We start from the raw sequence: 24263 nt of genomic DNA on the forward strand, positions 1-24263 counted from the left end.
ACACTAGAGAGCTTACAGTGGCACAACTGTACTGATGGCAGCAGGGCCTCTGTAAGATCGCTCATTCAGCCACTCTCTCCCGTTGATATAATTAAATCACCCCAATGAGCAGCAGTAGCTATGTCGGCAGGAGACGTTCTCCCACCAACATAGCACTGTCCACACCGGCGCTTCCGTCAGTGTAACTATGTCGCTCAGGGCTGTGTGTTTTCACACCCTGAGCAACACAAATTATATCTACAAAAATGCTAGTGTAGACATCCATACTGACTGAAGAGTTTTAGGCTATTTTTTCTGCTATAATTTTAGGTATGCAGAATTCCTTTCAGAAGCCGGCTACTGTAAAAGGGTGCAAGTCTTGGCTGGCATATACCAGTTGAAGGAATTGAAGGGCCATATGGGATGGAAAGTAACAATAAAAATAACTATGTACAGTTATGTATAATCAGTATCTTTGGTGGTAGACTCATGTAAATTCTGCTTAGCACCAAAGGTATAGTAATCATAACTGCCTCAATCCTCAGCATCTCCTGGACAAAAACTAACAGGAAATATAGTGACTTTGCAGTGTGGACAGCTTGCTAAAAGAACCAAGCTGAAAAGTTAGGAGCCTGTGGCTGGAGACCACCTTTGTAAAGGCTATAGTGTCTTAACCAGGATGCTGCCACTCCTTTAATTGTGGGTGATTTGATAGCTTTAACAGAAGTATTTAACACACATTGCTACACTTTTTGATAAACCAAAGATAGTGTCTCAATTTCATAATGTAAATCATTGAAATCCCTGACATTATGGAAATCTCTGAGGTGCTAGGATTGTGCACTCTATAAATGTCTGCACGTTTTTCACCTTTGCTTCTGATAAATGTTTTGACATAAATCTTTTTTTGAATCATTTCAGAAATTGGATTTTGTCTTGTTGCATGGAGGAAATTACTATCTTCAGTCTTCAGGGTTTTTTAAAAAAGTCAACAGAGCCCAGAAGTGAATGAGTATTGCAAAGCCAATGTCAGTAGAACAGATTGCATCAGCTGGAGTCAACTGGTGTTTTCACTACCTCATCTGAGTTAGGTAATGAAAGAGCAGGGGAAAAAATGACTAATTCTCAATCCACTAGTTCAGCGAACTCACAGATTTAGGATATTTGATTTTTATTACCTTTATCAAGATATTCATTAATGCTTTATTTAATTCTTCTGTTTATTAACTTAGAGCTCATTAATGTGGAGCAGAGACTGTTAGTTCCTTACCAGCTTGGCAGTTGCCTTGTAAGAGCTCAACTGCAGCATAGCAAGCAGCTTTCGTACTACTAGAAACATGCCTTAATAACAAACAGGAATGGATATGAAAGATCCCTAGTATATCATGACTGGGAGTGACTTTTGAATTTTAGTTTTAAAATAGTGTATGAAAATTACTGTATAAGTAGGTTTAAAAAGAAATCTAAACCTGGGAAGCAGTGGTAGCTTAGGAGCTTTCTCCATCCTTTTCTACTAGCTTAGCCAGTGGGAACAGGATAGTCCAACAAATTTATGATTCCAACCCCTTATGAGGCTTGGTTCTGACCAAGGTGTTATAGTATTGGCTGAGTCCCTCTTGGGGGACAGTCACCAGATTGTGTTAATTGGACATAACCTTTAGATCCCACATGCATCCAAGACTGCTGGATCGGGGCAGAGTCCAGGCAGTGTTTTGTTGTGTAGGGTACACTCCTAAGTGCAGACTCCCTGTATGAAACCCTTCCTTGGGATGTGAGGCTCCACAGTCCAACTGCCTTAGGCCCTAAAACCAGTGTTAAACCTCCCCGACTTCCTGAATCACTTAGGTATGCTCCCCCAGAATCCCCTCTTTATAGGCATTCTGGTTTATAGTTTCTGTCTTCAGGGACATATGGCAGGTAAAGTAAAGGAACACAGACTTTGCACAGGATCTTCTTAAACACATGCACATTTTACTCTTAGTACAGGAGAATTACAGATCTATGCAAAATAATAAACACCTGAATGCAATTCCCTCTTCATGTCCTCACCATTGAGTGCCTGGGTTTTGGTCAATGTCCTTGGAGAAGCCAAAGCCTCTTGTCTCCTGCCCCTACTCCTCCAACTAATGCCTAAAGTTTTTGATAATGAAGTGGCTCTGTTTGCTTGGAGCCTGCTCTTAAAGCATGCTCTCTGACACTGCTTCACAGAGGTGGATTAAGTGCATTAACAGAAAATCCCCTTGTGTCGATGTAGGAAGAATCTACACTACAGTGCTACATGACACAGCTGCAGCGCCATAGCAGCAGCTGTGGTGTAGACATACCTGCAGTCTGTGCCTGCTACAAAAGGGAAGTTCTAATCCAGGCTGAAAGCTACAATCATAAATGCTATTCATAAAACAAAGGAATTAATAAATTGACAGACATATTTCCCAAACTGTGTCAAGAGAAATCAAGTTCTGTTCTGTTTCAGAACAGCAGCAATCATTAGCTGAGTATAGATTTATGTAGTAATTATCTTTTTGTTTCCTTTTGACTATTTGTCCTTTTTATTCATTTTGTTTAGACTTTCACTTTGAATTGTATGTAAAGGTTTTCATTGTTCAGCACTTTCTCAAACTGGGTTCTTATGTCAAAACTGGCCTTCATGTAGAGGCCGAACATTATTTCGTTAGAATTTTATGCAGCCAAGTGCTGGTAGGAAGTCATATTATTACCTAAAAGGGACCAGTAGAAAGAAAATGGCAGTAAGTATAACTGACTCCTTAAGATTTGTAAATATTAATGAAGGATTTTCTGGTTATGTTTAGAAAATTAACGGTGGGATTTCCAAAAGTGCTCACCGTTGGAATGAGAGCTTTACTGTTGACATCAGTGGGAGCAGAGTTAACATTTGGGCATATTTGATTTGCTGCTAAAATAATACTGGGGGTGACTCTCAGGTTAGTCTATGCTAGAAGCACTACAGTGGTGCAGCTGCACTGATAAAATAAATAATAAACCCATCTCTGCGAGAGGCAGTAGCTATGTCGGTGGGAGAGCTTCTCCCGCTGACATGGTGATGTTCACACTGGCAATTAGATCAGCGTAATTTGTCACTCAGAGGGGTGGCTTATTCACACCCTTGAGTGACATAAATTATACTGACATAAGCAGTAGTGTGTACAAGCCCTTAGTTGCAAGAATTTTGGTTTAAAAAGTCCAGTTGGGCTGACATGCTTTTTGGCATTTTTCATTTGCAGTTGTCTCCACGTTTTTTCCATCCTAGATACTAGGGAGATATTCACTGGTGAATGAAAGGAAATCTGCATGTGACAGTGTACCCCATAAGGCTTTATGGGGAAGGGGGTGCTTATAAATGTATGTATGACATAACTGGAATATGTTTTGTGCTGCCTGTGCCATGTAATATATCTCCGTAAAGGTTATGGTCTACTATATCTATTCATCCTATTTGTACATATATATATCATTTTCTACTTGAGGTTAAGAATATGGGCTGTATGCTTGCTTGGTTTCTAAGTAAGCTTTGTGAGGCTTTTGGTCAGCTTCTTTAGGAAGGAATTCGCCAGGTTAAGTACCTGATCAGGAAACACTTGGGGAACAATGCATCTTGGAATGCTCCAATCCACATAAGAAGTCTTCCTGGAGACATGCAAGATGCCATGTGAACAATGGCTTCGGCCTGTAAAGACTGTGTCATGTGACTTGCCCAGGTGACTCCAAAACTCCATCTTGGAGCTGGACTTTGCATAGGAGGGAGGAGGGGAGTCTCCACCCACAAGAGTCTATTTAAACCCGTGGGAGACCCCTCCATTTTGGTCTTGAGCTGGCTAAGGAAGGAGCCTCTCCACCCCCCTCCCAGGATACTTGAAGGGAACTGGAACAAAGGACAGTAACTACAGGGGGTGTGAGTGATTGCTGGACCCAAGCTAAAAGGAGATTAGCCTGTAAAAGGGAGCATTCTGGAACTGGTGAGGAACTTATCTGTATTTAGTTTGATTAGACATAGATTTGCACATTTTATTTTATTTTACTTGGTGACTTACTTTGTTCTGTCTGTTACTACTTGGAACCACGTAAATCCTACTGTCTGTATTTAATAAAATCACTTTTTATTTAGTAATTTGCTCAGAGTATGTATTAATACCTGGGGGAGCAAACAACTGTGCATATCTCTCTATCCGTGTTATAGAGGGCAAACAATTTATGAGTTTACTCTGCATAAGCTTTATGCAAGGTAAAACGGATTCATCTGGGTTTAAACCCCATTGGGAGTTGGGCATCTGAGTGCTAAAGACAAGCACACTTCTGTGAGCTGTTTTCAGGTAAACTTGCAGCTCTGGGACAAGTGATTCAGACCCTGGGTCTGTGTTGGAGCAGACGGAAGTGTCTGGCTCAGCAAGACAGGGTGCTGGAGTCCTGAGCTGGCAGGGAAAACAGGAGCAGAGGTACTCTTTGCACATCAGGTGGCAGCTCCCAAGGGGGTTTCTGTGATCCAACCCGTCACACTGCAGTCCTTTTAAATAAAATTTCTCTGACTTCTCTAGATCAACTGAATACTGTAGAAAAAAATTAGCAGATTTATGTTGTGATTCTTATCTGATTTATTTTTTGTATTCTCTACTAATACTGTAATAGAAACAGTCTTTTTGTTTTTTTTTAACCCTTAATCAGACTTAGTTTGGCAAGGAATATTATAGGGACATCTTTGAGTGGGTAATTAAGACAATGTTTTTAAGTTTTAAATACTGCAGTTCACCTTCCACCCACCCATCCCATCCCCCAGTTTTGGAAAGGTTGTCTTTAGATTCTTGTACTGCACTACAAGTAGAGTGCCTACTATGGCACTTCTAAATAGCAAGAAACTAATTTTTTTACTGCTCTTTTCAAATCTGTCAGATTAGGATGAGGTTATTGGCATTGGAATAAATTTGACAAGAGATTATTAGGCACTGGGGCCACTGTCACCTTTTTGGCTTGTTTTTTGAATCAGCCAGGAAGACTGGTGTCTCTCTTTTCCCCATTTACTTTAGGCTTTTTTCCCCTTTATGTTTTGTTTTGTTAATCTCAATCCAAACTCTGACCTCCAGCTGACTTCTGTGTTATATGAAGTCCAATACATGTTACTACTTTTTCTTTCCTCTAGTTGCTGCTCCTCCCAACCCTACTCACAGGACCTTACATTTCTAGGGAAGAAAGACTCAATAAACTAGATATTGTGGGATTTGTAATCTTGAAGGTGGGAGGTAGTTACAGAATCAAATGCTTAATTCAGCACTGCAAAAGTGAGAGCCCCAATCTGAGGTAGAAAAGTTTCAAAATAAAGCCCATATTACCTTTTTTTAGAATTCAGGGCCTATTTCTGATTAGAAATGTGAATTTCTGAATCACTTTGTTTACCAGTGTAAGCAATATTTTATCCATCAGTTTCAGACACTTCAAGGTGAAAATCATGCATTTTTATTTTTGAGATGCGTACTGCTAGGTCAGAAATCTTTTTGGGGAGCTCTCACACATGTGCATGGAAAGTTCAGGTTCATTAGTACTTATACCAATAAGACAGGACGAAATGTTCTGAGAACTGGTCCACATCTCAAATGCATTGAAATAAAAGGCTCCTTTTGGGAGCTGCAGGTGCTCAGCAGTTATGATAATCAGGTCACTTTTATTTAGTGTCTAAAAGCAGGTACTAGTATTAGAAAAATTCAACTTTAGAACATAGGACTATTTAATATAGTTGCCACCATCTACCACTTTTCCAGAGACATCTTGTTGAAAAAGTCTAATGCTTGGAGTCAACCACAGGGTTGAATATGCATCCTCTTGAATGTTGGCTTATTTTGTAGTTTGAAACTTGCATCAGGGACTCAAAACAGATGCCCTTTTATTAAATTATCCTTTTGTGATATTGTGAAAATATTTTCCATTAGTTTAAAAAAACCTGCAAAAGTTTCCTGATGGGGAGAGCATTTTGCCTGGGATATTGGTGTTAGGGGTCTCTATTACTTGCCCATCTGGCCCTGTACCCTCTCCCCTGTCCCCCTGTGGCCCACCACCTCCTTCCCCACTGTGGCCCTGTGCCTCCCCTCCCATTCAGCCCCTGCCCCAGTCTGTCCTCCACCACTAGCCCTTATAAGCCCCTATCTGTGACACACACCCCCCGCAGCCCCATGTTGTCTCCCCATATCCCCTCTCTCCTGACCTGGCCCGACAGGGCTGTGAAGAAGGCACTGCAGCCCCTTTCTCTTCCCTATGGTAGCTGGGGCTGGCTGGGGATCGGCGGCTCTGTTCTAGTGCCACAGTGCCCTCTGGTGGGCAAAATGCATAACTGCAGCAACTTTCCAGCAGAAGTTATTTTCTGCAGAGAAAAAAAATATGCATGGCACATTAATTATGTGCGTGCACAGTGGCGCAAAATTCCCCCAGGAGTAATATATGCACGAGAGTACATTTAAATGTGGTATGGCAACTGGTGAAAGTCTCTAGCTTGAAGGTGGATGATGGGCAGAGGCATGGGGCTGATTTATGATTGACATTAGAAACTTAATTGCAAATTTAGTTTCTAGCATTCTGAAGCAATAACATTCTCTCTTAAAAGATAGTATCTCAAGCTTTATTAGACATAAAATGTCAGCTCTAATGTTTAACAGCTTCCAGTGTCCATTCATTAAGTCAGCGACCATTACAACGAGACCCCACTTGGTTTATCTTTATAAGATTAACAATTTTTCCCTCATTTCACCTAGACTTAAGAATTCATTTCCCACTAAATTACTTTTTTGTTTGGGAGGCATAGCTGCTAAAAGTAAAGATGAACACATCTTGGAATTGTTCACAACTAAAACTATTGTGGAGTAAAACTTTTTGTATTTTCTAGATGGTTAGCTCAAAAGGCAGAGTTTCTTGGAGGAAACCAGTCCCATTAATTAACAAGCAGTTAATATTAGTTTGTGCAAAAATGCATATCATGAGGTGGATGTTACAATAAAAATACTGCCACAGAAGACTGACTAAAAGAAACCTTTTATTTCTAAGTGAAAGAAGAGATCTGTGTCCAGAAATGACATGGTCAGGTTTGCTAAATGGCATTCATTTACTATGCAACTTATAGAAACTTGCATACATCTCATTATTTTTAACCTTGACTAGGTGCAAACTTCATCTTGGACAGTGCTAACTGTGCCATTGTAACTGCATTTTATGATTACCTTTCCTCCTGTGTAGGTGAGATTTGACAAATTTTTTCTTTAAGTTTTTTATGCTAATGATACACTCTCATTGATGAATCTCTTTCAGGAAAGAGGGGATATATTTTGTATGTACTGTAAAAGTGTGTGTGATAGGGAACAATATTACTTTCAACTCGGCACTGCCTTCCCTTTAAAGCGTGGATTGGGAAGGAATAACTGATACGTAGTTTTAGTTCTTGGCAGTCATGCTGACAGCTGGTGGAGAGGTGGACCAAGTCAGACAGGAAAAAGAGCATGCCAAGCTCCAACACAGAACACCCACAAATTCATTTGACGCTGGAAGAAAAAAATTGTCCAAAAAGAGAGTATGTAATTGAAAAGCCCTTGTCTTTTATGCATCTGTATATATTATGGATTTTGCAGGACTATGCAGATTACTAATCAGTTTTATGAAATGCCAATTAGCTGCCACATCAGTTTTGCATTTGCTTTAGTTGTGCAATGATTTAGTTATGCTCATGAGCTGTTCACGTTGCCTTGGTGTCATTTTACCCTAGTTCACCTTGATTTCAAAAGAATCATTGAGATTTGAGTCTCATTTTACATGTATTACATTTAACCCAGGCAGTGAAATAGGCAAAAGAATACTTTTCTGTATAAATGTCAATCTCTTAGTGATCTTTGTTTTTGCTTCCTGCTTACAATTTTAATACATTGTAAATTCTCAGATTCTCAATGTTAATACATTGAGTGTTCTGTTCAGTGATATACAAAGTTTATGATCTGTCTTCATGTATGAAGCATCATAATCTTTTAAATTTAGTTTTAAAGCATAAGGTGCGTGTATATATATGTGTGTGTGTGTGTATATATATATATATAGAGAGAGAGAGAGAGAGAGCCATTTAATCACAAGTGGAGTAGAAGACATAACTTCATAATTTATGGCAGTAGCTGCAGAAGTACTTATTTGAACTACTGAATAATAAGTTGAAGGAACATCTCCATTTATTCCTCTATGTTCAGAAGTTTAATTCTAGCCAGCGTTTGCAAAGATCTTGGTTCAAGACTGACATCAGGTGTCTTGTTTAAGTTTGGAAATTGGCTCACTTAAGATTATATTATCTGCTGTCTACTCTCCGAACAAGGACAGGCTAAACAAGCTGCTGTTGATGCCCTCCAGGGTCAAATGCTCCCTGCACTGGTGGAAAGAACCATCCAACATCCGTGCAGGCACCCCTTCACGCAACCAACGCCGATTCTAACAACAGATGCCTCTCTAATAGGCTGGGGAGCCCACCTAAACAACTGCAAGTCCAGGGAAAGTGGCCTCCCACAGAATTGGTACTCCATATCAATCTTTTGGAATTAAGAGCTGTCGGAAATGCCAGTACACGCTTTCTCACACAAAAGTCATGACAGACAATATAGTATGCATGTTTTACATAAATCACCAAAGGGGTGCCAGATCACCTTCCCTTTCCGTGGAAGCACTGTAACTTTGAAATTCGTGCATCCACCACAATGTACTCATTTCAGCCGCTTACCTGCCAGGGGTGACAGCAGACAGACCATCAGAATTTCTCATACAACCACGAATGGGAGATGAACCCAGCAGTGCTTCATGGCATATTCAATCTATCGGGAGCCCTGACAATAGACCTGTTTGCTACTTACTGCAACAAGAAATGTCTGCTACTGCTCCAGAGCCGGACTGGGGAAACAGTCTCTAGGAGATGTTCTCATTTTCCTATGGGGCAGGGAGCTGCTATACACCTTTCCTCCATTTCTTCTCATGTCAAAGGTACTATTAAGGATACAGAAAGACAGAGCAAACGTCATACTGATTGCCTCCTCTTGGCTGAGGCAAGTGTGGTACCCATACTTTGGACAGCTGACAGTGTGTCCTCCAATTAGTCTTCAGTCCATTCATCACCTGCTCTCCCAAAATGACAGATGGATCCTTCACCTCAACCTTCAGAACCTCCAGCTCCAGGTTTGGCTCCTTCATAGTTCCAAAACTTAAAAAGAAAATGCTCTGAGTGGGTGAAAGACGTGTTACTGTGCATTAGGAAATTGACAACTCCTCTCACTTACCCACAGAAGTGGAAATTATTCCAAATTTGGTGCAATTCCAAACAAATAGCTCTGATATCTTCCTACCTCCTTTTGATCCTATACTATATTCTAGACCTTAAAAGGACTGGTCTCTATCTTAGCTTACTTAAAGTACATCTGACAACCATAATTCAGCCTTACACCATCGGGTGGACGGATGCTGAGTATTTGCCCATCCAACACACACATTCTTCAAGGGCATGGGAAATGTCTTCCTGCACATTAGACCACCCACTCCAATGTGGGATCTCAATCTGGTTCTGAAAACCCTAGCTAGACCACCCTTTGAACCTATAGTCACTTGTTCTCTCCTACACCTGTGCACATAAGTGCTGGAACTGGGGGTGGTGCTGCCCCCCATCTTGAAGTAGTAACAACAACCCAAATACATGGATTCCGCCTTCACCACCCCCACTATAAAAATTGTTCCAGCACCACTGCCTGTGCATGAAGGCAGCATTTCTTGAGGGCATGACTCAAAACGATGAATAGGGGAAATAGCGGCATCGATGGCGCAGCCACTGTTCACGATCTTTTTTTAAAGACAAAATCACCCTGTGGTAACACCCAAAATTCTTTCCCAAGATAATCTTGTCCTTCCCTGTGAACCAGTTCATTCACCTCCCCACTTTTTCCCCAAAACCACATTGTGACAACAGGGAGGCAATACTTCATACACTTGATGTTAGGAGATCCTGAGTGTTTTATGTGGACAGGACTAAGGACTTCAGGAAGTCTCCTAAACTCTTCCTTTCATTCATGGAAACACCAAAAGGTTCTTCAATATCCGCTGAAAGACTCTCCAAATTGGTCTCCAGTTGCATTAACCACTGTTCCTATGAGTGTAACCTGCTACCCCAATCAGGAATCTGCACGTACTCCATGAGATCCATTTTTACCTCAGTCGCGTTTGTTAAAGATGTTCTCATCTCAGAAATCTGCAGGGCAGCGACCTGGGCCTCTGCTCATACTTTCGAGAAACACTACATGATCACTCCAGACTCAGCCTCCGATGCCATCTTTGGCTACACAATACTATCATCTATAATAGACTGCACTCTGAAGCCTCAGCCCTCCATGAGGGATACTACTGTGAAGTGACCTACAGAGGATCACCCATAGGGACACTACTCAAAGAGGAAGTTACTCACCTTGTGCAGTAACAATGGTTCTTCAAGATGTGTCCCTATGGGTCCCTCCTCCCTTCTACTTTGGAGTTCTTGAGGAGGGGTTCTGCGGTAGAGAGGGAACCGAGGGTGGTTTGCCCATGCAGTGCTAGATAGCCATGAAGGAGGGCTCATGTGCGGGCAGAACAGACACTGCTACCTAAATTCTCTGATTAGAGGCGCCAGGGCGCAGATAAACCCAGAGTGGAGCACCCATAGAGACCTATATCTCAAAGAACCATAGTTATTGCACAAGGTGAGCAACTTCCTTCTCTGGGTTCTATCCCAGACTATTGGTCAGTATGACTGGCTAGTCAGCATCTCTGTACTTCAGTTCATCCATTGATGATGATAATTTTAATACTCCTCAGACATAGGTGATGCTTAGTTAAAGCTTTTGAATAGAAGATATTATAATGTTGATGGTGCTGTTTAATGGACTCAAGTTTGTACAATACTTGGACTGATACTCTCCTATTGCCCAGATCTCTCGGACAAGCAAAGTGCTTTCTGAGCTGTTGTCAATTTTGCTTCCTTCCGGACAGGGTGCAATAGAGGACTTGTGGTTGGGTTGAATATCTAGCACAACAGCTCTGTATTGCCAGTCACAGAAAAGGGTTGCTATGCATGTGCTTCCTCAGGAGTAGAGGAAGAAAAGGACCTGAGGGAACAGCAGAACACCTGCTGGTCATTATGGAAGGGGATGGGTCTAGCTGATGTCACCCATGCAAATTATGCCTTGGAAGAATGGGGTAGAGGACTACCCACAAATGTTCTGCTGGGCTTACCTGTTGCCAAGGCTTTTATCTGAATGTGTTGTCTGTTAGCACTTTGATTAGACATCTCTTACTGGGGAGGGGGAAGATAGATTGGGTCTGAGCTTTCAGCAACAATTTAATTTTCTAGACAAGCCTGAGTAAGCTGTGTACCAATTCTTAGAGCCTTTCAGACATCATAGCTCAGAATTTAGATTGATTTGGTTTTAAGACCGAGAATAAATCTTACAAACTATAGACCACAACTGTGTAGTACAAAGGTAGTTATTTTTTGCCAGAAAAGTAAGTAGTAGTTCAATTTGTCAATCAACCCAAAGTATGCTGTGTAGTAAAATAAACTACAGTATGATTCCTTGTTGCTGGAAAGCACAATTTGATTTAACTTTAGGAGGCAGGTTGCCTCTGTAATACTTCAAGATGTATGTTTGTTGTTTTTTAAAGCTTGTTAGCTGGTACCAGGGTCTAGCAAGTGAATTTGCAAATAAATCCTTGACTTGCATATGATCTAGTTTGCCATTTTTGCACCAATTGCAGTCCTATAAAACCAAAAGATTTCAAAAAGTCAAGGTTTTTTTTTTTTTTTTTTTTTAACTATGGGTACACAAAAGGGAAAAGAGTACTCTTTATTGTGTACTCTTGCCATCCTGGTTTAATGGCGGCATTCATGAGATTTGTAAAGCAAAAATTCCTTAATACTGAATATTTTTGCTTTTCAGAGACTGTATCCTCAAAAGGACTCCATAACAAGTTTTGTTTGGGGGTTATCTGTAGTATATTACTTTTAGTGGTTAAATGTGCTTTTTAAACTTTGTTTTCTGATATAGTATTGGAAACTTAAAGCTCAATCCTATTTGCTAACTGAAGTTTCTTTCAGTTTCTGCAACTTTTATGTTTGATTTTCGTTTGATGTATACAATGCCCTTTGTAAACCCTTCTTACCCCCACGTTAGCTCTTGGTAGGTTAGAGGGGCCATACTTTCCTCTCCTTCTGGCCCATAAAATGTTGCCCTTTCTGATTTTTTTTTCCTCCTCCCTTTTCAATCTTCCTGAAATGCTACATACCTCCTGATTTTCCATGTTCCTAAGATTTCAGGAATCATTACTGCCTGCTTGATTCCTGAATTGCAGGGTGCTTTGGTGTTTTAGTTGCTTGATTTGTTGATGTCCTTGGAGGTAGACAATTGGCAGATACTGACTTGGACTTCCTGCCCCAGACTCGGAACTTGCCTTTGTCTTTTAAGACTGTTCTAATTACTTGTTAGCATTGTATTGTTGAATATGGAAAACATATTTGATATCAAGCATTGCAACCTTAACTGTTCGTTCTTCTTGTTACAGACCGACACAAGTATTGGCCTCAACTCATATCAACAGAAAAGGTAAGGTGTGTTCCAGAATAAGATGTTCGCTTTTAATAAATTCCCCACCGGGGAATTTGTGATTCTTGATGTCAAAAAAATAGACTGTTTTTGTGCAAGTCACTGTTAGAAGTAAGATGGTTTAAATCCAAATATTGTAATCTTTCATTTAGCAATCTTTCCAATTTCATGTCTGCTATATATGTCAATGATAAACATTTTAGTTGGCTAATGTTTAAATGCTAAACATTGTAATGTGTAGTAAACCTCTTGTTATTAAGCATCTCCCTTCATGTATTTGGAACAAGTGAGAAGGAAAGAACACAGTTTCTTACCCATGAAAAACAATTCAGTTCAGTAAGTTTTCTGTTGTGTAAGTGAACACCTCTGCCATTAGGAGATTCCCATGTATGTAACTCACAGAGGAAGAAAAGAGCAGCACCACATAATAGTCTCATTAACACGGAAAATTTAGGCTGAATATCTTGGCGAATGTCTTAACCATTAGATTTCTTAGCTTGGGGAATAAAAGTGATGGAAGCCCAGTAGCTTAGGACTCTTGCAGCTACACTGAACAAAAGACGAATGTACATCAGGGAACAATCTTCCACAGCAGAGATGGGGCTTGACTGATTCTGCCTGTAGATTGTGTGTTCTGTTAAAGGTGACCTAACAGGTAAAAGAGGTTTAGTCCCCTTTTTGCTGTTGTATGATGATTAAAAGTCTGAAAAACTTTTTAGAAGTTTCTTCTTGTCTGCCCTGCTGTTTAAAGACTCTATGGGTTACTTGAGAACTTTGTATAACTATGACATCAGAGAAAGCAAGTGAAATGTGATTAATTGCAAAAAGTGGCTTATTCAAGCTGTTACATTTTAATACTTATCTAACTCTTGGGAAACATTTAAGAGGAAAAAGGTGGTGTTAAAGATTCAGCACCACTGCCCCTTCCATTAAAGGCTGAGAAAGTAGAGTCCAACCATCTTTGACTTTTGGTGATTTTTTTCCAGTAAAACCAGAATGATATCCTTTTAAAAGGTTGAAGAAGTAATAAAAAAAGGAGTGTAGGACTTTTTGGGTGGGGTTGGGGAATTACTTGTAGGATTTTTTTTCATTATTATGCCTTTTGTTTCTTTATGATCCTTTTTTATATATGTGTATTTGACTTTAGAATGGTGGACAACATAAATCCAGAAAAGGGCCGTGCACACAGTATTAAATACACTTCATAAAGCTTCCAAAAAGGGGAAGTGCATGATATAATCTTGTTTTAAATAGTGTTGATAAATAGATTACATAAAACTTCACATATATTTTGCTGTACAAAATTACCATAGCAATTGCCACACATCTGGGTTGTGAGATGTAGCATTGCATTGTTCTGACTCACAGGTTCTATTCTTTTAAAGAATCTTATATGCATGTGTTGTCCATCCTTATATTTTAAAAGTTGCATCTTTGAAGCTACAAGGAAAACTTTGGTTTGGTCTGGGGAACAAATGGGGTGTCTGTAATAGGACTTTTCTCTTGCATGGTGTCATATTTATTCCTAAATCTCAGGGAGAACCCAGAAAATAAAAATGTACAGTGCAGGTAATTACATAATCATTTACAAATACCTATGGGTAGGTCTGCTGTCAGCTTTCCCCCTTTACCCGCCCTGGTCCACAGCCAACCCACTGCTGGGACCTCGCCATCCTCCCCCTCGAATGGGGATTTAAGATGATTATAAAGGGGGGATTGATTCCCAGCCGTACCAGTCATAGAAGCCTCAAACCCCACTGTTTCTTCTCCTTTAAGGAATATCTCATTTAAATCCTTTACCAATCCATTTTATCTGATCACCCTATCCCTTCCCTATGGAATACCTGCACTGGACATCCCAACGAAGCGCCAGGAATTAACTTGGCTGCCTCCCCCATACCTAGCCGGATTCCCAGACATCTACTAATGCCCTTTTTAGTATTGACCAAAAGCGTGTCAGTTCCCAAATCTGGCAGGTAGACCCCATACCCCCCTGAATTATTCTGGTGCCCATGTACTATGTCCAGATGAGAAATTACTGACACCCCCTTCTCCCAATGCCATGTATGAATTTGGCCATCTCCCTGTTCACATCCCTCCTAGCCTTGTTGATGCAAGGGGGCTTCACTGCTTCCCACCACACCCTGCATTGCAACATGTCCAATGAAATAATTTTTATTCCTAGAAGAAGTTCCAGGGTCCACCTGAAGTCCCTCTTAGCTCTGAGCATTAAGTCCACCCCTTTACACATTCCAAATCTGGGAACAATGTTTGCCCTCACATCCTCTGCAGAGCAGGAGCTGGTCCCATAACATGCCTTTCCTCCCATGCTAGCTCAGGACTGCTTCACCACTGAGGCCCAGCTGTGAATCTCCAGACAACTTGGAAGCATGCCTATGTGCCCAGTAACCAATACTGTGCCTGCAGAGCCATACCACCATCTGCCTGGCCCATCTGCCAGCATCTGGAATGCAAATACAAAGGAAAATTGACATTGATTCTCCACCTGGGATCTCATGTACGTTCTGTATGCTTCAGAATGTCAACGCCCAATTGCCTGAATTGCTGTAGCTCCCAGGCCCATCTGGACCACTGCTGGTGCTGCCCTGATCCTGAACGAGTGGGAACCAAATTCGTGTGCCGGAAGCCTCAACCTCATCAGTCCTTATCTTAAAACTTGAACAAACCAGTATATTGTGAGGGGACTCCCGTCATGTGAACCAAGGGAGGACCTGTCCATCCCTGGCCTTATTACCATGTATGCCCTCACACCCTCCACAGGGCAGATCCACCCTCCTGTAGAATAATAGGTTCACCCTGCCCGCCTTGATCCATCTTCATCCTCCTCAACATTAATATCACTGATCATGCCTCCCAACATATAGCCCTCAGATCCAAAACCCTTCCAGACGAATCCCTACAGGACCCAGGTACTTTTTCGTATATCTTAAAAACTCCAAAAAAAACACTACCAGAAATGCCTTCTTGAACAAGGCCATCTCTTGTCCACAAAGATATGTTGGCTCTAGGATCCTTGCCAGATCCCTAAGTATTATTAATAGTGATGGGACAACATGTATTCTGTCTAGAGTTGGTGCTTCAAGATTACCTGGCTAGAAACCTCCGAACTAAAATCCCATGACAAGAACCTTGGTAACCATTCAGCCTACTGACAAATGTAAGAACCAAGGCAAGTGGAGATGGTTGATGAAGCCGGTTGCTAACACCATGTGCTGCAGCACCCATTCCCATGTAATGGGTCATATCAGTGCCAGGCCCTCCTGCTCCTGAAATTGCACAAAATCATTAAAACTTCTCTCATAGCTCCATAATGTTCGCAGAACCACTGATCTGACAGCCATCATGTGCCAAGGTTCCTTAGTACCTGCAAATAAAATGTCATCTAAGTAATGCACTACCTGCCATAAACCAGTTTCCCACATCACTGCCCAGTGTAACATTGTACTAAATTTCTCAAATGCTGAACAGGATATTGCCCAATCCCCTGGGCTAGCTTTATCAAATTGTCCTTTGAAAGAGAAATCCAAAAGGTTAAAGTCAGAAGGGTGCACCGTCAGCAATTGAAAAGCAGACGGTATCACAATTGGCCATCAGTGGCCCTGGGCCACAATACCTAACCATGCACACAGTCTTTTCAATGGAGGAGTAGTGCATGGAACACAAGACCTGGTCTATTCCATCGTTAACTGAGCCACTCTGTGGTTCTGATAGGTGGTGAATTAAGCAATATCACCTGTCTTAGGGACCAAGCCTAGGGGAGACGTTCGCATTGTCTATATATGTAAAGGGTTGAATGGCCTTGCTACCCTATTCTTTAATTGTTGTGCAATCTTTTTCTTTCCACGTGGGATCCATTCCCACTAAGGACTTCAAATTTTTGGTATCACATGACTTCTTTCACTGGTAAAGGAGATAATAAACCCTGCAGTAAACCCCCCCCCACACACAAAAATGCCCTATCTGTCTTGTTTAGGGTAATCCCAAAGGAGCATCCTTATCAACTTCCATCTTAGCCAGAGATGGTGCTCTTGTCCAGCCCCCATATTCAGCTTGCCCCCCACCCCTTCCTGTACGTTAGTCCCTATACCCTGCTCCTGCCCCCAGGGATCTGCAGGCAGCACCTGACTTATCCCACATTCTGTTTCCTCACTGCAGCCTTCCCCAACTGCTGTGGCAATTGCGGGCTGTATAGGCCCCAAAGCATATTTTGCAAGCATGCTGAAATTTCCAGATGCTACGAAACACCTGCTTTCATTAAAATGTCATCATAAGATTCAGGCCTCTGGCGGGCATGCTGTGGAATGAATGGGCCACTGTCAGTGTGGAAACCCCCAAGCCTCGTGGCGTCATCCATTCTAATCATATCATAGGATATAGACTGTCCCACCGGATTCCAGTTTCTGTCGCCACCCTCCACCCAGTCATAGTTAAACCAAGCCGTTGTCCTTAAAATAGTATGGTTTGATTTCTCCTGACCTCTTGTGAGGGAATGAGGGGTAAATGACCACCCTTCTCTCCCTTAATTCCTCCCTAGAGGAAAAATGGGCAAGTTCCCTGAATTCCACCAAATTCCCCCTATAGATACCCATGCAGCATGGGTCAGAAGGGACTCACTTTCACACCCTGCCCCTGCAATCTCCATCTGGTGCTGGTCACACTCATTCCTGACAGCTTTGTTGCTCTCCAGTCCTGCAATCGTTCATAGTGTTATGCTGTCTGGAGTGGCTTGCTACCATGAGTGCCAACCTCAGTGCAGATTGTCAAAAATCAGGGCAGAAACCCAAACTGGTTGTGTGTTCTATAGTTAGATTTCACCAACTCAGTAACAAGTGTGAACTCCTAAAGCAGTAAAACAGTCTTACCATGGAGTCACAACAGAGAGTCTCTTCCCCCCCCCCCCCCCCCACCTTGGGCATTCCAGTCTATATGATAAACAGTCACTTTACACCAAAAATCAGAATAATATTTCGGTTACTCCCAGTCCCAGAGACCCAGCCACTTAACCCAACTCAATTGTATTCAGATCTCAAACCAAAGACAATGCTTGTAGCCAATCCTGTAATAAACTAACCAAAGATTTATTAATTAAGAAAAGAAATAATTATTTACAAGGTTAAAACTGGAGACACACATGCACAAATGAGTTAGTTTTAGATTTTAAAAGATAATAGAAACTTTTATAATCGGTTCTACGTCCTGTAGGGCAGACCCATGCCAGTCAGCATGGGCATCTCTTATGTTTAGGAATCTTTGCCTCTCAGAGTCCGGACAGCATACAGATCCCAGTTTCTCCTTGTCCATGGATTGTTAGCCCCTTCAGCCCAGAAACCAAGCTGATGGCATTAGCTCATGCACAGATCGCCTCCTCTTGGAAGGAGTGAGGCATGCAGTCAGCAAGGTTTCTGTCCTGTGACACTACACAATGCCTTCTTTGCCTTCAGTGGGTCATCTTGTGTGCAGGATGAGCACTTTACCCTAATTAATGCTTCTTTTCCTGTTTAGTGTGTTACACTGACAGAGGTTTAAAGTGCAAACACACAGTATAACTTTATACCATGCGATACAGATATTATAAGTAGGATTAATACATGCAGCATTCTATAAGCATTCCATAAAATCTAAGCACATTCTTATAACACTGATATCTAACTATACTAGGTAAGCCAGACTATCCATTTGTCAGTGTTTAGTGAGGTCTTGGGCCTTGGCATGAGCTGGCTCCTGGTATGCCAGCATCACGCATGTCCTGGCTCTGGACAACCCACTACACTAAGTAAGCTTCTCAGTGCTGCAGAAACAACTTTGGAAGCAACTACCTGGATGATTTGAATCAATTCTCCCCCCACACCCAAATGCAGCTAGTTCCCCACTGGGAGTGTTTGCTTCTCCAGGATTTACATTACTTCCCAATGGAGGGGAATCCATTTGGTATTTATTTATTTTATTTATTTTTTAAAAAGGGCCTTAAAGTCACCAAATGAGCTGATTACTAATGGCAAGGTTGTAAAAATGTTTACCACATAAAGAATCAGCAATAGCTTATTCTACAGCTTTTAGCGTGTGAATCCTGATAGTGCTGGCTGCCTATGTGGTAACCATTGTGACAAAAGTTTTACTAAAAATCCTTAGATATAGTGGCAAGAAAAGAATGGTGCATGAATTTTTGTGTGCATGCAGTTTTTAATGCCTTTTAAACAACCTGAGAATGGGCTAAGAGGCATTGGAAGTAAAGGATATAATGCACAGTTGTGGACAGGTGGTGCACAAGTTCCTCAAGCAGCACTGCCAATGCACTTCAGTCTTGACCTTACACTCCCTCTTCTCAATTTTTTGCCTCTTGAGTATTCATTAATAAGGCTATGATTTAGTCACAGGTATTTTTAATAAAAGTAATGGACAGGTTACGGGCAATAAACAAAAATCCATGGCCCATGACCTATCCATTTATACTATAAATACCCCTGACTAAACCTTGTGGGGGGAGGGCCCTGCTGGTGGTGGAGGGTGCCCCAGGGAGCCACTCCTGGGGGGGGAAGGGGTGGCAGCACCAGCTGCTGAGAAACGGCTGCTCTGGCCACCCCCAGGACCGCTGCTCAGGTGGTCCCCGGGGCCAGCCGCACCTGTGACTGTTGGGGCCGCACCTATAGTGGCCGGTGCAGCTGGCTGCCCACGGGACCAGTCACCCCAAAACCCGCCGGTGCAGCTGGCTGCCTGGGCAGTCCTGGGTTCAGCCACGCTGGCCGCCGCAGAAGTCACGGAGGTTGTGGAAAGTCATAGATTCTAGGACTGGAAGGGACCTCGAGAGGTCATAGAGTCCAGTCCCCTGCCCGCATGGCAGGACCAGATACTGTCTAGACCATCCCTGATAGACATTTATCTAATGGAGTCCATGACTTCTGCAACCTCTGTGACAAAGACGGAGTCCTATTCATTAACTAGTGTGCAGTACCGAGGAAGCCATCCTGATTCCTTTACACACGGTGCTCCACAAACTTTCCAATAAGTCCATATCTCATGAAAATTGAAAGTTGTAAATTGTCCTTAATAATGAAAATTCAAATTCCAGTATTTACATTCCTAGCAGATTTTTTGGTTTGCTTCAGAGCACTGTTTTTGATAATACAACTGCCAGGCTGTTAACATCAGTACTGAGATAGTAGAAAGCAAACAGAGCAACTGCAGTTTAGAGTGGGTCATGCTGATGCTGTCTGAGTAACAGAGGTACATGCTGTATTAGGTGGGTTCTCCAGCTGTGACTTGTAGGACAAGTGTACACAGTGAATTGTTGGCTTCTGACTTCCCACCAGAGACATGTTGTATGCTGGTTTCTTTTTTTAATAGATCACAAATTTTGTCCTATTACTCTAACCTGAGTGCTTAAACTGCATCTTAATTTATATTTAGGCACCCGAGTGGTGTGACTTTAAAGGGCTGGTTACTAAAGCTCCTATTTGATTTCAGTGGAAGACATTAGCGCTCTGACCACTTAGGTACCTAACTATGGATTTAGGTGTCTAAATTCAAGTATCCAGATTTGAAAATTTCAGTTAACTGTTTGTGTATCTTAAGTGTCCAGTTTAACTTCTTATTTGAAAATGTTCTTTCAAAATGTTTTAGATATGAATAGATAGAAAGTCTGATTACTAAATAGGACTTCCTTTGTAAATGTAAATATGCTTAAGGCAAAGAGACAGCATTACAAGAAAAACCAGCAGCATGCAGAAATGTTCTTACCCTGACACAGCCAGAATTCTTGCTTGATGATTCCTCTTACACATTTTAGACACTATATTGAGAACTGCAATAATAAGCATTATTTTCTTTTAGAAATTGTTATGCCAAAAAAACAGGAAGTATATTTGAATAACGTTTCATGCTCCTTCGTGCAGTATTAGGGCAGAGACTTGAATGCTGCATTTCAATTTAAAAGCCAATTATTTGCATTGGTACTGTAAAGTTAAAGCCATCAAATAACTTTACTTTAACCCCTTAATTTGCCGTTCTTTACCAAGGGTCTATATTAGACCAAGGTTTCTCAACCCATCAGTCATGACTAAGGCTATGTGTTAGTCACGGGTATTTTTAGTAAAAATCAGACTGGTCACTGGCAGTAAACAAAAATTCACAGCCCATAACATGTCCATGATTTTTACTAAAAATACCTGTGACTAAAACTGGGGGGGGGGGCTTCCTGGGTGTTGGGGAGGGGGTGTCGCACGACCCTGCAGTGGGGAGAGAGGGTTGGCAGGGCCGGTAGGCTCCCTACCTGGCTCCGCACCTCCCCCCAGCAGCAGCAGAAGAGTTTGGGTGTGGGAAGGGGCAGAGGGTTGGGGCATGAGGTGGGCTCTGGGCAGTGTTTACCTGGGGGCTCCCTGGAAGCGGCGACATCCCCCTCCTCAGCTGCTAGGTGGAGGCATGGCCGGGCAGCTCTGCGCGCTGCCTCTGCCCAGAGCACTGGCTTCACAGCTCCTGCAGGCAGAGGCAGCATCATGATGGAGGGGCAGCTGGGGGAAGAGGGGGCTAGCCCCCCAAATTTGAGTGACTGATGCTGCAATCCCTTGCATCAGATACCAGTGCCGTTCTCACAGATTTGGTCTGACCAGCCAGCCAAAACTGAGCAGCACTGCAACATCACATCATCTGGAGCGAGGAGCCATGCCCAGCCAGCCCCAGGGGACAGGAGCTTCAGGAGCTTGCTGCTGTGGTACACACAGTGCACTTAAATACTTATTACATAAACATGTGTTCTATATTGTGGTTAAGAAATATTTAGTAAGCTAGATTTTTTTTTTTTTGGCACTAAAGTTATTTATTGGGTCGCAACTGGCCATCAATGTTTACAAATGGGTCCTTAGCCCAAAAAGGTAGAGAACCACTGTATTAGACTGATCTATTTTGACCTTGTCTCACTGCATAACATAAATCTCTTCATTCCAATCTAATAATTTGATGATGCAGAAAACAACTGATGCAACAGATTTAAACACAAGTTTCATGTATATTTCATCAGTTTCTGTATATAATGTTCACAGAAGAAAACATCCTTGGCCGAGATAATTGCACAGAATCTTGTGATGTTATGGGTGCTTTCACGCCCATTGAAAACAATGGGATTTGAGAGTATTCAGTATCAAGATCCAGACCCTAAATTTGACTAGATTTACTGAAACTGAAAAATGTCTTCAAAGTTTTGCAGATAGTCACAGTTCAAACTCATTCCTCCACTCCATTCTCTCCACCACCCTAGTAAACAATTGAGAAGAGTTTTTTCAAGCTAAACTCATAAAAAAACTACCACTGCATTAAAAATAAAGGTTTGTTCATTTAGTGCTATGCTATTGCTGCTATTCTAATCTCTTGATCCTGGCTGGAGTAGTTGCTCATTTCTTTCGCTCATCTGTAAACGTAAAGCAGTACAGCACAAAAACCACTGTCAGCCAGTCAGAGAACTTCATATTTTGTTTACAGAAAAAGTTGACGAGATTCCTCCACTCAAGGTTTCTTAACTCAGACTCTTAGCGCTGGGTTCAGAGAGCAGCCGTCTCCCAGGCAGTCTTTTTTTTTTTTTTTTTTTTTTTTTTTTTCTTTTTTTTTTTTTTTTTAATGGCTGCTTGAATCACCTGTGTGAGCTTCATTAACTGCTCACTTGCCAGGGATTAGGTAGAATAGTGCACCCTGTCATAATTAAATTCTTAAAGTCTCTTTGAATTTGAGCTTGAAACACATTCTTGCCTGGCATGTCAATTTATACAAAATGCATTTAGTTGGGTACACTTGAATTTTAAAAATAAAATTAATTTTTTTTTGCATTTATTGTGTAATGTTACCTCAGACTGTTTAAATGAGCATGTGTGGTAGTAATGTTTTACATATGCAGTGTTGAGAAATATACTCAACTAAGCCGTTAGCTTCTTTTAGTACTGTATGTTTTTAGTATGGCAACAATTTCAGCAGGAGTTTGTGGACTGACACACTGTCATGGTTTTAATAACAGTTATCTTGTGAACCATTAAGTATGGAATCCTTAATGCACAAAATTCTATCAGTTTAGTGCTACAATTGTCAATGAAAATTCTTGTGAGTCAAGTCACAACCTTCAGAAATAACTGAATGTTTGTGTGCATGTAAGAACCATCTTTCTGAAAGTGCAACTAAATGTGTAAAATTAAATTTAGTACGGTCTGATTTTTTAAAATATTTTTAAAGCAACAAAATTAAAGGATACTCTTAAAGCTTCAGCATATCCTTGACTCACTCTGTACTGCTTATTGCATGCAGTTGAATGTAATGGACCTATTTTGCTATTCCAGGAAGAATGGCATAATAGATTTAAATCCAGAGTAGACTTGTCAAATGTATGTGTTTTGTGGGGTTTAAGTCAGCCCTTAATGTTGGCGCACAAGGCTTTCTTGTGTTTATATAGATATCGATTTAAAGGAGCAATTCTGGTACACTATTTTTTGAGATTTACTCTTGGTCATATTAGACATGATCTGAATACAGTGAAGTCTAGAATCTTCACATAATATTCAGACTCCTTAGGACCCAGATCTTCAGTGCCTTTAATCTGCTCTAGCAGCACATAGGGGTCCAAAAGCTATATTAACAGAGGAGAGGGCTTCTTGGGGCTTGTCTATACTTACCGCGCTGGTTCGGCGGCAGGCAATCGAACTTCTGGGTTCGATTTATCGCGTCTAGTCTGGACGTGATAAATCGAACTCAGAAGTGCTCCCCGTCGACTCCGGTAATCCTGCTCGCCGCGAGGAGTACGCGGAGTCGACGGGGGAGCGTGCCTGCCGGGTCTGGACGGCGGTAAGTTCGAACTAAGGTACTTCGACTTCAGCTACGTTATTCACGTAGCTGAAGTTGCGTACCTTAGTTCGATTTGGGGGTTTAGTGTAGACCAAGCCTCAGGTTGTACATCAGTGTCTCCCAGTTCCCTGGAGTAGTGTGTGTGGTAGGGGAGCATTGAGTTCTGGCAATTCCTTACCTTCACAACAGCCCCATAAAACCCAAATCAGTTTGGCCCTTAAGCCATTTTTGGCTTCTGCCCACATGACAACCTTCCCCATTGGATCTTGAGGATTGGGGTCTTGGTGTGTCACTTGTGCAGATTTTAGATCTAGATAGTGTCACATAAATGGACATTAGATTTTAAACCAGCTCTCTTTATCTAGCAAACCACAACAGTGCATATTGAGCATGTTGGGAGAAAGGTAATTCTTTTTTTGAAGATACAAGTCATTTTTTAAAAGTGTGATACTGTGTTGCTGTTAATCATATCTGTAGATTGGGTCTTTTTCTTTAGCAGTGCATGGTGCCTTTTGTTTGTTTTTCTGAAGGAATATTTATCTGTAAATTGAGCAATAATAGCCTGTGGGTACATTGCAGAGAGATGTTAGCAGTGCTTTGACTTCAGAGTTTGCATTGCATCGCAATCATGTCAGAATCTGCTGGCCTTTTGCCTTGGGGTGCATGTAACCATGCACCTGTGTGCTTATATGCTGGCTGTTCTATCCTTCAGCTATCTTAAACGGGAATGCTGACGAGACACGCAAAGAGGACTCTGTAACTTTAACAATAGGTTGTGCTTCAACCTGTACTTGGGTACTCTGTTTACTCAGAATTTTG

The 24263-nt window shown here is 41.6% G+C and overlaps 1 protein-coding gene across 3 annotated transcripts in view; it reads left to right on the forward strand.

Annotated features, from left to right (window-relative positions):
* TMEM131 (transmembrane protein 131) overlaps window positions 1–24263 on the forward strand; it is a 171486-nt gene that overhangs the window by 38293 nt on the left and 108930 nt on the right. For all 3 annotated transcript variants that reach the window (XM_042840820.2, XM_008167357.4, XM_024104406.3), the window contains exon 3: window positions 12571–12611. In XM_042840820.2, the coding sequence (XP_042696754.2) occupies window positions 12571–12611 (41 nt within the window). The remainder of the gene's footprint in view (window positions 1–12570; window positions 12612–24263) is intronic.

Source organism: Chrysemys picta, chromosome 1 (assembly GCF_011386835.1).
Source record: "Chrysemys picta bellii isolate R12L10 chromosome 1, ASM1138683v2, whole genome shotgun sequence".
NCBI lineage: Eukaryota > Metazoa > Chordata > Testudines > Emydidae > Chrysemys > Chrysemys picta.